General features: G+C 42.2%; 1 protein-coding gene across 2 annotated transcripts in view; it reads left to right on the forward strand.

Moving 5' to 3' along the window:
- Window positions 1-1,441: 1,441 nt before the first annotated feature.
- The window catches only part of LOC310800809 (leucine-rich repeat-containing protein 28-like), a gene marked incomplete at its 5' end in the record, with an annotated part of 20,015 nt that continues 6,209 nt past the window's right edge, over window positions 1,442-15,247 (forward strand). For both annotated transcript variants that reach the window (XM_083664724.1, XM_083664725.1), the window contains 5 exons: window positions 1,442-1,609; window positions 3,837-3,877; window positions 4,224-4,261; window positions 4,608-4,745; window positions 13,846-14,037. In XM_083664724.1, coding sequence (XP_083520850.1) covers window positions 1,442-1,609; window positions 3,837-3,877; window positions 4,224-4,261; window positions 4,608-4,745; window positions 13,846-13,949 — 489 coding nt within the window. In that variant the 3' untranslated portion in view covers window positions 13,950-14,037. The remainder of the gene's footprint in view (window positions 1,610-3,836; window positions 3,878-4,223; window positions 4,262-4,607; window positions 4,746-13,845; window positions 14,038-15,247) is intronic.

Genomic DNA, 15,247 nt, shown 5'->3' on the forward strand with positions numbered 1-15,247 from the left:
GCATAACCTCAATGCACGGCCGTTTGAAATATGGAATTTCATGTTGTGATTGGTCCATGACAGAGGCATAACGTTACATTGAAGTGGGCGTGCCTTGTAGCAGGGGACGTAGGTTTTTTTTTTAGGATGAGAGATACTTACAAAAAATACAATTATCGCAAGTTACCTTTGCACCCCATGTACATATTTAGCACATTTTAAAATTATTGCATTATTTATAACATTATTTACCAATGTTACAATGTTAAATGTAGATACTGAGTTTACATGAGTGGGATTTAATTTACGCATTAAAAATAATAAACGTTTACCATTATAATAATGCATTTATACGGTTTATTGGCTCAAGTTCGAAGATGAAGCTCAGCCTCCAGGCCGCCTGAGGGCGCTGTACACTGCAGGAAGAGAATTGTGACCTTTGACCGAGGCGATGACGTCTCAGGTTGTTTACATCACATAACTGCCAGTGCCACAGTCTTTTAGTCAAACCTTAGACAAGAAAAATACTTGTCTATAATGCGCATGTGGGGTAATTAAAGCATCTTAAAGTAGTCTTGCAGAGTGAAGGTAAAGTCATAGTGATACAGATACGTGTTTTGTGTGTTGCTGCTTGCTGTCGAAAAGTAGCTTGCTAACGTTGCTAACCAAAACGATACCAGTACGAAGATGGGGCCGAGTTTGTAACGTTAACTATCTTACTTAAATAGCTGTAGTATTAATTCTGTTTCTGTAAGCACTCTTTAACAAGTGTCAAAACAACCGAGTAACGTAATAGTTTTGCTGATCACGTTGTGGTGACAGACTAGCTAGTTGAGTGTGGACTGTCTGTTTCCTAGTAACGTCAGCATTTTTTTCCAGAATCAGAATCAAAATCATTTTTGTATTCATTTATTTATTGAGTGCTTATTCATCAACGTAACAGAGGGAGAATGACATTTTAATTTCCCCACTGATTTGTTTAGCCTAATACCCCCATTCCCTACCGCTTCCCTTTCCAAAACAAAAATTACACACATCTTAATAACAAATTCTCCCTATTGGAGAAAATTAAACAGAAAGAGAAATCAAAGTAAGACAGGTTTAGTCAGGCAGTAAGATCTTCAGTGAGTTGAAGTAGGCCTACCTTAAAAGGTTGCCGTTTTCAACGTTAGCATACCTGATGTGACAATCTTTCAGTTAAGTTTGACATGAAAGGAATGGACTTTGTTACCTCCAGTTATGTTTTTTTTAAATGATCCTGTTGCATGTGTTGTGATGCTTCCTAGTAGCTAGTTCTTTATCAATCAATGTATTTTTATTCTAAGCTGCACTAATGAAACAACAGAGGATCAAGTACGTCTGCTGCAAACTCTGTCCATCCTTTTATTTCAGGGAAGTGTAATGCCATAGAAGCAGGAGGCAGGTACCGAGTCTCCTCTCCCAGGAGAGGTTCTACTCAGACATGGCAACCGACCTTCATGAGACCATATTCGTGGCCAAACAGGAGCGCCACAAAAACCTCTACCTCAACTACAGGAACCTCAACAAGTTCCCTGTGGAGCTGCTGAAGGACGGGGGCCTGCAGTTTCTGGAAAGACTCTATACGAAGAGAAACTCGCTCACTACGCTGGTATCCTACTCTGTCTTTTTGTATGGGAGAGGATGTCAGGGCAAACCCCATTGATAATTGTGGATGACCGATGTTTAATATTGTCTTTACAGAACAGGACTTGTTAAAAAGTTTGGGTAAACTAAACTGGTCAGTTCTGCATAGTATGCATACATACAGATACAGTAGGCCTATTGGTGCGTTTCTTTATCGCAAAATAACTGGGATGTGGAGGCTAAATGACGTCACATCCGTGTTGTTAGCGTTCCATTTGTAGAAAACTTGAGCTGGGAAGTTCACTGTTCATTGGTCAGATCCAGTCGCTAGCCATTGTTAGCAATAACAGTTGATAACAAGGCATTTCGCGGCATTTTGCGCATACAAACACTGCAGCCTCATGTCCACACAGATAGAAGTTAGACAGTGCTGTGTGTACAGCTGATTTAATGAGACACAAACAAAACAGAAGTGCTAAACAATATTACTACGATTATAACTACTGTTGTTGCACGACGCAGCCATCTTGGATTTTTGAGGTCGGGGCTGCTGAGGCTCCTACGAGTTTGGAATGGGAAATACCAGCAATGATTACGTCACCGCCCAGCTCATGACCTTTGAAGTCGTAAGATTACCAGTTTCCAGTTATAAAGGAATGCACGATATGATTCTCGAAGAAACACTTAAAGTCGAGCTGAACCCAAAAATTACTTTTCTTTTCTTTTAGTTCAAATACCTGGGTATGCAGTGCACCTATTTAATAATGTATGCAAACAAAATCACAACAATCTAATTTCTTTCGTTTTTCACACTTTTTCACATCAAAAGTTCATTTTTCAAGATTTCATTGATAACAGTAATGTACAGTTTGCTGACGTCACCTAGTACTATCATATTTCTAGTTTCTACCCCATTTCAACCAATCATATCATGACATGCAGCTGTCAATCAAATCTTCATTTCTGGATAATTTTCTCTTCCAATTGAAGTAGAAAATGGTGCCTAGTGCCTGTCATCTGGCAGAATTCCTATCCCATAAACTAACTACTAACTTGGCCAATTGTTAGAAACATGAACAAAAAACAAAAACTATAATCTCTAAGAATGCAAGGAAATGTAACTGGCTCGTTAAAACGCGCATTCCAGGGATATCGTATTTACAGCAGCGATAATGGCGCGCGCATCCGAGAGCTTGGTTGTCAGGGGTCGCACTTCGGAGATTCCGGGCCGATGTGCTGCACTCTCCGCTCGGCAACACGAAGGCAGCTGGCTGCCTGCGGGTCGCTGAGCTCCACTCCTCCCGTCAAAAGGCTCTTCCCGAGGGGAGCGCCACAACACACTGAATCGCACTCGATTTGGAGGCGGAACACGCCAGGATTGGCCAAAGCCCAATCCAGTCCCCAGAATTGTCAAATAAAATCATCGACATGATACTATGACCCGCCTCTCAACCTGTCATCTTAGACAAACTATGTTTTCAGTCTGAAACGGACTCATTATGCACGTGACGAACAGGTTCAGTTCGACTTTAAACTACTAAAAAAAAAATACCTGTCATTCATATAAAGAAAAAAACATCGCATGGATGCATAACTGGGACGTATCCTCAGTGATGTACCCTGGGGTCATAGGATGTTTCGGGTCTCGCAACATCATACACCCTCGCCCAGGTGACCCAGCCGGGGCTGGCCAAGCCCCAACTTACGTACGAGTAGCTACCCACGAAGTCAGCCCTCCAGGAAGGGTCGAAGGTGGTCACGCGGTCAGGGCCACTCAATCCGCTGCTCCGGAACTACTCTGCCGGGACCGGGGGACGGGGAGGGCTCTGGTACATAGAGGGACCAGGCTCTGTGGGTTGCCACCCGGCCGGGCTCCTCCCTCGTCTCACCAGGTCTAGGACCTGTGCGCTGCACCAGACTCCCCCGCTCCAAACATCTCATTCCGAGGTGATGGTATCTTGGTGGACACCATGCAGTACCAGTACTTGGTGGCACTGCAGTCTCCACTTGCAGCTTGAATGGCCCTCCTAAAAGGCCTCTCGTGGGTTGTTGGGCTTCTTCCTCACGGAAGACGCAGGCTGGGGAGCTAACCCATACTGCTACCCGGGTGCCGTCCCTGTTCCATACAATCCTGTCACACTGCCAGCAGTGCAGCGAGCAGCACTGCTAATCAAGTTCAGAATTGTTGCTTTTTTTTGTTTCTGTGAGATTTACTGTGCTGTTATTTTATTCTCTCCATCCTTCTCTTTTAGCCTGACAATCTTGCTCAGAAGCTCCCAAATCTAATTGAACTGTGAGTATTCAGTTAACACAAGTATATGTGCAATCCACACACATTAGGATTCTTATTTTACACTAAAGGTTTGCCACACTCTATATGATATGTGATATAATTACTGCACGACTATTATTTCCATAAAATGTTAACTATGATTATGTTTGGAAATAACCACAACTAGTTGGCCTGGATGAGCCTGTCTGCTAAATTCCTAAATTAAATCTAATGTATGTCCATCAGGTGACCACAACGCCACTGTCATCATATCAATAGCGTCCGGTGTCACTCTGGAGAGATATCTAAAGCAAGCAATTAATGTTGTCATTCAAATTGTCATCTTTGTCCCCTCCCTCCTTTTAAGGTATTTGCACTCAAACAACATAGTTATCATTCCTGAAGGTAAGTCTTTCTTTATTTCATAAGAATTGGTTCTATTGTCCACATTGATTGGTTGTCAGTCACTTTGATTTGACAGCATTGTATTGAAAGAATCTAAAAAGAAAAATAGTCACAACAAAAATCAAGTTAAGGCCCATTTTGACTGGATAACATAATGACAACAGAAATAAGACAATGGGAAGGGGTACAGCAATGAGAATGAAAACTAGGCTGATCTGGAGATGAAATGAACCTGAAGGTTATTTATTTTTGACTGCATGTATACGTGTGTGTGAGGAGGTCATCTAGGTGAAGTTTATCCATTGAACAGAGTGATAGAGAGTGACTGTAGTTTGATCCTCCTCAGCTATCGGAAACCTGGCCAGGCTGCAGTCACTGGACCTGAGCGACAACGCCCTCCAGTTCCTCTGTCCAGAGGTCGGCCGGCTGAGGTCTCTACGGCACCTGAAACTGTCCAACAACCAGCTGAAATGCCTTCCTCCAGGTGGGTCTGTCCCCTCTAGGGCTGGGACCATATCGCCATTTCTAAAACATGCAGTGAATTCCTGAACATTACCAGACGCTACCCCAGTCGGCCTGCATGTTTAGCAACAATGATCCAGTATGAGTGCGCTCCCGCGAGCGCAGAACATCACCACCCCAGCCTCTAGTACAGGGGTGCCCAAATTCTTTCCCATTGAAGGGCCAAAACTCAATCTGGGTGGAGGGCCGAGGGCCAAAAATAAACATTGTGGAATTACATTAAAATGTATTGTGTTTTATAGAAAATTAAAGTAGGAAAGCTCGATGCGCACATCCAAAAACCGCACTGGGCATCAGCTGCAGGACAAACAGGCCAAATCAAAAAATATTTGATCAGGCCTGATGAAGACCCGATAGGGTCAAAAGCTTGCCTTCCTTGAGCGCAAATAAAAGCGGGAGCTTCTAATCAGTGTGCGGACAATTCCCTTATTTTTTTTTATAGAAAATTAACATTCTAAATCTAAAATAACATTTCAATATAATAATCTACTTTTTATCTGTTTGGTAATTGTAATAATTTGCAATTGGTTATATATATAAAAAAAAAAAACATCTGCATTTGTGAGGAGCTTAAACATTTAATCAGTAAACACCCAGTTAAAAACAGTTGTATTTTCCACCTTTGTAATCAAGAGAGAAATTTGACTTAATTCACAACTTGAAAAATCCTCAAGGTACTTTGGAAATCAGCTTTATTGTCCATCTTTTGTAAACAATTTGCCATGACAATTTGCAGGGATGCAATCTCAGGAGTGAACACAGTATATCCGCAGCCACATTCAGACACTGTTTCACAAAGTCACCACATGAAAAAGCTCGTCCACCCTTTGCAATCAGTGCAGATATCTGATAACTTGCCCGAGTTGCCTGAGCAACTTGGCCCGCGGGCCCCAAATTGGTCAGCACTGCTCTAGTACAACAAGATCCACGCTGGCAGTTTAGCAGCTCCCAGCTCAGTTTCCCAAACATGGCGTGAGTGGGCGGGTGGTTAAATGAGACTTTTACAAACCATTAATGTCCCCGGGCTATTTAATCATTTCATGAATGGATGTAGTTACGTGGCTGGATTATTTGGAAGACAGCGTAATAATTGGTGAGTAAACTTGGTGAGTTTCTTACCGATATTGCTGTCTTTCAGCGGCTGTGGTGGGCTCATTTTTAAAGCTAGTGTGATGATACTATATTATACAACATGTAGTTCTGACCAAGCAATCTGATTGGTCAAGAACCATTCTCAAATGAACATAACAGCACACCTGTCGGACCCCAGGAAGAATAGCCGTAGCATCCTGCTGCGGCTAATGGGGATCCTAATAAACTAAACTAAACTAAACACCTAGCCGTTCTCAAGTCGTTCATTTGAGAACGGCCTCATCACTAAAATATCACTCCACCGGCCGGTCTGTTCAGCAGAGAACAGCAGCGGCCACAATTCTGCAGGCAACATGGCCGCCTACCTATATTGCCTGTAACCCCACAGAATTTCTAGCCCATAAACTAACTAATAACTTGGCCAATAAGTGTGTAACGTACCAAATAAAACAAACTAATGTCTTTATTTGATGTAGAATGCATAGGACATGTAACTGGTTTGTTAACACATTGACTGCCAGACGTTTTTTTTTGCTGTAGATAGCTTCTGCCAAGCCGTTTTTTGAGGATTATGGCTCATTTTATAAGAGCCGAGGATTCGTTTCAGCTTGGAGTTTGTGAACATACAATATCTCAAAAGTACTAATAGAATGTGTACTTTCTCTGTCTAAAAGAGTTAGTTTGTAGAGTTAGTAGTTATGTAAGCATTAGCAGTTGAATACAGCATGGTTTTAGCGTGAAAAAGAATATTCAGAGATAAACGGCTTTTTGTGAAATTGGATGGAACTGTCACTTTAACCATTCATTTTTGGCTCTCTCTCTCTCTCTCTCCCTCCCCCTCTCGCTCTCTCTCTCTCTCTCCCTCCCTCTCGCTCTCCCTCCCTCTCTCTCTCTCTCTCTCTCTCTCTCTCTCTCTCTCCCTCCCTCTCGAGTTGCTTCAACTCCGCCCTCCGTGGGCGGACAAGCTTGTCACCAGTCAGTGCTTTGCTGCTCTCCTGTGCCTGTCTGCACAGCCGCTGTTTGAGGAAGTCGGGATGGACTCACTCGTTTGGAGTTTTGGTTGAGAGAAGCTTTTGCGATTCTGGTCATATTTATGCTGCGTGTTTCAAAGTGTGTTCGTCCACCTGTAATCTATCACCCGATCATAGTAGATCGGCTGAATCTATTATGTAAATTTGCAATCCCGCATCGCCAGCAATCAGCGCGAAAAGGAGAATGGCTGGGCTGAGAATGGCTTGACAAGTTAAAAAAATGCTTTCCTTCCTCTAGCAAGGAGAGCACTGTTGCCACTTAGTGGGTCGGTGGAATGGGTTGTAAACGTTCGGTGGCTCCAATAATTATATAAGAGATGTAAAAGGCTTAGATGCACAACCCACCGTCAAAAAAAAAAAATCGATGCCAAAAACGTGTAAACGCGTTGTTGGCAGGGAACAGCTGGATTCTGAAAACGTGTTCATACGTTGTTGGCAGTGAATGAGTTAAACTCGCATTCCTTTACCGCACTGCTCCTAAAGTTAACGTAACTGGCAGGTGCCAGAGAGCCTGGTTGTCCCGGCGCCAGAACAGACTCGATTTGGGGGCGGAACAGGCCAGGATTGGCCAACGCCAACCTCAGTGCCCAGAACTGTCAAATCAAATCATCGACAGACACGCTATGGCCCGCCTCTCAACCCTCTTTCATCTCAGACAGGCAGTATTATTTTCAGTCTGATACATTATGTAATGTAATGTAATGTAATTTTTTTATTCAGTCATTATAAATAACAAAATCACAGTATAAACAAAGTCAAATCAACCAGAGACTGAACAGGCTCAGGCAGAAGCAAAATGCTTATATTATGCCTGACCTAATTTCTACTCAATTAATTATTTTATTCCAAAATAAAATAAAAACAACAACAGAAAAGTAATTTGCAACAGTCAATGTTTACAACACAGAAAAGAAAAAAATTAAACGGCATCAGAAAATGTATTCACACTTATAACGCTCAAAAATAGCTTCAGAAACCATTTTTTTGAAAACCAAAAGCGAATTACACATCTTCAAATTTATATGTGCATCATTCCAAACTTTCACCCCAACAGTGGAAACATCTCCTTTAATCTCTTTTTTAGCTTTTTGCACATTAAACTTGCACACACCTCTTAGATCGTACTTGCTGTCCCGTGTTGAAAATCACCTTTGCACAGAGAATGGGAGTGACTTTGATTTTGCTTTAAACATTATTTGCATTATCTTATAATAGAACAAGTCGTTAAATTTCATGACACGGGAATTTAGAAACAGTGGATTTGTGTGAGCATAGTAACCCTTTTTTAATGATACGTATGGCTTGTTTTTGTAGAACAACTATTGAATTTAGAATTAGCGTCCTAACCTGACGCTGTCAGATGAAACCAGCAGCTTGTTTGTTTATCTCTTCTTCCAACCATTCGTCAACAGTAAGTCCATCAAATAAATTACAATTAACATCAAAACAATCCTTTTTGCATCAACGCTGTAAGCTAGATGCTGCTTTCTGCACAGCTGTTTGTTACAGTTAACTCGTGATGAGCATATCAGCTGTTTGTTACAGTTAACTCATGTGATGAGCATATCAGCTGTTTGTTACAGTTAACTCATGTGATGAGCATATCAGCTGTTTGTTACAGTTAACTCATGTGATGAGCATATCAGCTGTTTGTTACAGTTAACTCATGTGATGATGAGCATATCAGCTGTTTGTTACAGTTAACTCATGTGATGAGCATATCAGCTGTTTGTTACAGTTAACTCATGTGATGAGCATATCAGCTGTTTGTTACAGTTAACTCATGTGATGATGAGCATATCAGCTGTAAGCTAGATGCTGCTTTCTGCACAGGTGTTTGTTACAGTTAACTCATGTGATGAGCATATCAGCTGTTTGTTACAGTTAACTCATGTGATGAGCATATCAGCTGTAAGCTAGATGCTGCTTTCTGCACAGCTGTTTGTTACAGTTAACTCATGTGATGATGAGCATATCGGCTGTAAGCTAGATGCTGCTTTCTGCACAGCTGTTTGTTACAGTTAACTCATGTGATGATGAGCATATCAGCTGTAAGCTAGATGCTGCTTTCTGCACAGCTGTTTGTTACAGTTAACTCATGTGATGATGAGCATATCAGCTGTAAGCTAGATGCTGCTTTCTGCACAGCTGTTTGTTACAGTTAACTCATGTGATGATGAGCATATCAGCTGTAAGCTAGATGCTGCTTTCTGCACAGCTGTTTGTTACAGTTAACTCATGTGATGAGCATATCAGCTGTAAGCTAGATGCTGCTTTCTGCACAGCTGTTTGTTACAGTTAACTCATGTGATGATGAGCATATCAGCTGTAAGCTAGATGCTGCTTTCTGCACAGCTGTTTGTTACAGTTAACTCATGTGATGAGCATATCAGCTGTAAGCTAGATGCTGCTTTCTGCACAGCTGTTTGTTACAGTTAACTCATGTGATGATGAGCATATCAGCTGTAAGCTAGATGCTGCTTTCTGCACAGCTGTTTGTTACAGTTAACTCATGTGATGATGAGCATATCAGCTGTAAGCTAGATGCTGCTTTCTGCACAGCTGTTTGTTACAGTTAACTCATGTGATGATGAGCATATCAGCTGTAAGCTAGATGCTGCTTTCTGCACAGCTGTTTGTTACAGTTAACTCATGTGATGATGAGCATATCAGCTGTTTGTTACAGTTAACTCATGTGATGATGAGCATATCAGCTGTTTGTTACAGTTAACTCATGTGATGATGAGCATATCAGCTGTTTGTTACAGTTAACTCATGTGATGATGAGCATATCAGCTGTTTGTTACAGTTAACTCATGTGATGATGAGCATATCAGCTGTTTGTTACAGTTAACTCATGTGATGATGAGCATATCAGCTGTTTGTTACAGTTAACTCATGTGATGATGAGCATATCAGCTGTTTGTTACAGTTAACTCATGTGATGATGAGCATATCAGCTGTTTGTTACAGTTAACTCATGTGATGATGAGCATATCAGCTGTTTGTTACAGTTAACTCATGTGATGATGAGCATATCAGCTGTTTGTTACAGTTAACTCATGTGATGATGAGCATATCGGCTGGCTGATGTCTGGCTGACTCAACAGGGACTATTTCTTGTCTCGGACTAACACACTCGGCAAAAACTTTGTTATTTTGAGAGCAAATGCCCCCAAAATATGAACACCTTTTGTTTATAGCCTGTATTTTGTTGGTAACTGTTGTATAATCGCAATATTACACTCGAGGGTGTACTTTACCGTGGTTATTGGCACTTCAGTGACGCGTACGGACCTCGACTGAAGCCTCGGTGCTGCCACATCACCGTCGTGCCTCTAACCACGGTAAAGTACACCCTCGAGTGTAATATTGCTGAATTGAATGTTGAAGATGATAATGGATGTATAGCATGCTGACATCCCACTGGGGGAAGAAGTGGTGCAGGGTAAATTCAAACCAGCTTTTTCCAGTTCAGACTGTCAGTCAAGGTTAAGGCATATCTCTCTCCTAAAGATCTTGAGAGAGTTATTCACGGTTTGATTGCCTCTTACATCAGACTTGTAAGTCTTTTGTATGTGGGTGTAGAACAACAGGCATCAACTTGGGCGTCTGCAGTGCGGCTCCTAACTGGAAAATGATAAAGCGTGCCCACATTACGCCTGGACTGGCTGCCCTTCACTTGGCTTCCTGTCCGCTTCTAAGACTTGAAATGGGCTGGCGCCTTCTTATCTCAGATGGCGTACATCAGCACACTCCATCTAGACCAGAGCACTGAGGTCGATGAAGCAGATGCTTTTAGATCTACAGCACACTCCATCTAGACCAGAGCACTGAGGTCCATGAAGCAGATGCTTTTAGATCTGTCCACATAGAGCTCAACAGTCACGTGACGGAAGAGTATTTCCTCATTGAGATTATTATGATTATTCACCATAATGTCATAACCTCCCAATGTAGAGTTACCACGGGCCCTCCAGTGGTCAAACGATGCTATATCTTCCTGTAGAAGCCACACATCTGTAAGATAGCCTCCTTTTAAATATGAAAAAAGTGATCTGCCTACACTACCCACTAGGGATGCACCGATATGAAAATTTTGGCCGATGCCGATAACCGATATTAACATTGCTGTTATGGCCGATAACCGATATTTACCGATGTCGATATGATCTGTATAAAACCACATTTTTTATGATCATCACATTTTGTACATACTGAAAAACACATGTTAACACTGAATTTGAAAAAGTTATGCATTTCTTTATTTGCAAAGCCTTTGGAAAAGCCCATAAATCATAGATTTACTGCATTATTTCATATCAATGTGAAGAATTTGGCTGATAATGATAACCGATATTAACATTGCAACATCTGACCGATACCGATATGACCGATATGTTAAAAAATCGGCCGATACTGGCCGATACCGATATGATTGCCGATATATCGTGCATCCCTACTACCCACAATCCCAAAGGTGTAACAATGACGTCTTTGATTGGTAGAGCTCGCTGTAATGGTCGTCTGTGTTTGGTGGCCTGCATTTATTTCTCTTTCTGGCTGTTGTCCCTCTGGCTAGGCTACTATGTAGCTCATCACCTGCTGAGTAAAGGGCTAAAACCACCATTAGCCATGGAGCTAATAGCTGTAATGTGTCTATCTACGATAGTGTTGTTAGCCATGGAGCTAATAGCTGTAATGTGTCTATCTACGATAGTGTTGTTAGCCATGGAGCTAATAGCTGTAATGTGTCTATCTACGATAGTGTTGTTAGCCATGGAGCTAATAGCTGTAATGTGTCTATCTACGATAGTGTTGTTAGCCATGGAGCTAATAGCTGTAATGGCACCGGTCAAGACCGCTTACCCAGAGCCGTATAATAGAAGAGTTCCGACATCTCCATTCACTCCAATGGACCAGTTTTTTTCCAGGAAGTAGAAAGTGGAACTCTTGAGTAAAAAAAGCAGCACTGTCGAGTTGCAGCAAAATAGACAGTTTGTGTTGTACTTTGAAAGGGGTTTTCATCCTTTGAATCAAATTGTACATTATCAGCTTTATTTTAGCATGCAAAAGTAGCGCGAGACCCATTCCTGGCTGTTCATTGGCTAATGAGTCTCGCATTTTGCTCCTCCGCTGACGCCACTCTCTCTCTAGAGGACACTAGTCCTACCTACCCACTGCTGCTCAGAGTACTCTCCCATTGGCTGAAACGCTCTGTCGCTCAATCAGCGGCTAATCTGATTGGCCAGAAATGCCGGGATGCATTATGGGATGAATAGGTTTTTCACTCTTAAGAGCAGTTTATCAATTTAGATAAGGATTTTTTGAAACGTGATGACAAAAATGAATGGGAAATACTCTTCCGGAACAGGTGGTGACATCACAATGTTACGTGATTGTTGAGCTGTATAAGAAGTGCTGAGTGCCTAGAAACCTTTAAGTCGCTGCTAAAGACTAAATACTAAAGACTCCTCTTTATTCTGTCACTTTCAATTCAAGCTGAGCTGTCACTTTATTTGATTGTTTATATTTCTATGTTCATTGTTTCTTTATTGAGCTTATTATTATTATGTTTATTCTTTTCTTAATTGTTTTCTACTTTTATTTTTGCTTATGACCTGGTCAGCACTTTGCTCAGCTGTGGTTGTTTTAAATGTGCTATATAAATACACTTTGCCTTGCCTACATTTGATGGTGACTGACAAATGGCACAATTGGAGCATCAACATCTGTTGTGGGTATTTATTTTGCCAGCAGAGGGCAACAGAGGACTCGGCTAAATGAAAAGAAAAGGAGATTCACAGAGAAATAACTTTTTGGCTAAAATGACAATCTAGATCATTTTGCTAATCTTGGTTATCAGTTGAGCAGCACAATTATCTCACTGAGGGCATCACGCATGGGAAAAAGCACATAAACAGCTCGACTTGCACTATACTATTGCACTATATGAGATAAGAAAGGCCACATCTGGCCATGAAATAAAATAATACATTATGATGCATAATATGCTAAAAATTATTATAATTATCACTGGTATGGCCAAATTGAGATAATTTTCCATTCCTTCTTCACAAAGAAGCAATGCTCACCTCTATTCGATTAAGGCAGCCGTGCAAGTCTCCATGCACTGCGCATTCCACAACAAAAAAACATCGCCAGCTCAGATTGTTCATTTGTTTTGTTTTCTCCAGATAGTCCCGTATTCTGGTTTAACACGCTTTCTCTAACTTGGCCCAGTTGGCGTTGTGGGCGCTGGTAGATGCGTTCCATAACACACAGTCAGAATGTAGGCTATTCTGTTGCACACTGAATGTATTCTGTTACACACTGTTAATGCGTTAATTGTAGCAATATAAGTTCATATCAGCTTGTAGCCTACGAATCGGGAGCTGTAACAGCGATCAAAGTGGCTGGATCAGGTGAGCTGGCGCTGCCCAATTACGCACAGGGGGGAGACCACGGCTTCAATGCGCAGATGAAATATCATCAAAGTTGCCAATTGATTTGTACTGCCGCCACCCACAAACGGGCATTTCTGCACTCCTCCAGTTTGCCCATGACATTATTCAGGTGTTTGTTGTTTTTCTTCCTTGGGAAGAACCGTGGTGGGTCCCATAATAACGCATCGCAGTAGCACTCTTCTTCATGCTGTCGTAAATAATAACGCACAAAACACCTCTTGGAGAAGTGTGGGAACGCCGTTCCCCCGCGTTACATTAGCTACACCTATGATCCCAAGTCTCTACCCTAACAGATCTTCAAACATTAGGCTTTAAGTTACATGCTGCCTGCATTCAGATATTTATATATATATAAATATAAATAAATATATATTTCTAATTGTTTAGTCACTTTGCATAAGGGTGTCAAGTGAAGGGCTAAAATGTAAATTAGGTAATTAATTTGAATTGCATTCCCCCCCCCCTTCATCAGCCTGCGATCCGCTGTCATCCACGGGACCAGTTTCGCGCCCCCTCCATGTCCAGCCCCGCCCCCTCCATGTCCAGCCCGGTCTCCCGTCCCGCGGTCAAACGTGAGCGCTCCAGGGAAGAAGAGTCTCCGGTCAGTTCGAAGCGACGACGCATCCTGGCCAGAGCTCAAATCACCACCCAATCTCCCTGCAAGGTCAGTCCTAAATACACACTCACTCACTAGTCATTGAACAGTGAACAGAAACATGGTATGTGAAGCATTTTAAAGGGATAGTTGTGATTTTTTCGACGTGGGGTTGTTGCATAAGCTACTATGATAGATAGTGGCCGACTAGTCTCAACGCCAGACCCATGAGAGTTCTTACGCTGATACACTACGTTACTGCATGCTGCAGAGCTCTCTCTGGGTCTGGGACGCTTTCCCCCCAGCCGGCTGGTTATGGGAGGGAACCGTTCACTTGGCCAGTGGTGGATTCAGTCCTCCCCAATCAGTAACGACTTTGCGATCAGACGACATGGGAGGTGCAGCCCATTTTTCGAACCGCTCTCTCATCGGTGCTACGACCTGTCACTCAATTTCAACCCGCCTTCAAAACCAGCAGTGGCTGTGAAGTGGCACAGACTCATTTATGTAGTATGCAGAGTGCAGCGATTCAACATAATATTTGAGTCTGGGGAGAGACTAGTGGCCAACCCACATAAGAGTAAAAACACTCCTGGATCATTGCTGCTGCCAGACTGATGTTACAATGGAAGCGTTGATTCCATTGAGCTAAATAGACACAGCGCTTTATACACTTTCATTTTTGTCAAGAAATGAAGAGATCATTTCCATCTGGGGACAAATGACATGAGCCTATGTTTATCAGTCCAGATGGTAAATGGTAAATGGCCTGCATTTATATAGCGCTTTACAATCAGTAGCTACATTCACCATTCATACACCGATGGCGGCAGGCTACCACGCAGGGTGCTGGCACACCATCAGGAGCAATTTGGGGTTCAGTGTCTTGCCCAAGGACACTTCGACATGCAGACTGGAGGAGGCAGGAATCGAACCACCGACCTCTTTTATCCAAAGCGATTAGTGGACGATCCGCTCTACCTCCGGAGCTACAGATGCCCCAGATCTCTATAATAAAGAAGAGTCCAACTGTAAACAGCTTCTCATTTTGTCAACCAAGGATTCACATGACCGACTATAATGAGTGTTAACTATGTGCATTCTGCTTATAATCATAGATATCAAGTTTTTCAAAAGGTGGATATGTCATTTTAGAATGGATTTCTAAGTACCGTAAATTTCGGACTATAAGCCGCGGCTTTTTCCCCGTTTTTTGGCCCTGCGGCTTATATAACGGTGCGGCTTATCTATGGATTTTTTCGGGGGGGGAAAAAAAAAA

Source organism: Poromitra crassiceps, assembly GCF_964638095.1.
Source record: "Poromitra crassiceps genome assembly, contig: HAP1_SCAFFOLD_89, whole genome shotgun sequence".
NCBI classification, from domain to species: Eukaryota; Metazoa; Chordata; class Actinopteri; order Beryciformes; family Melamphaidae; genus Poromitra; species Poromitra crassiceps.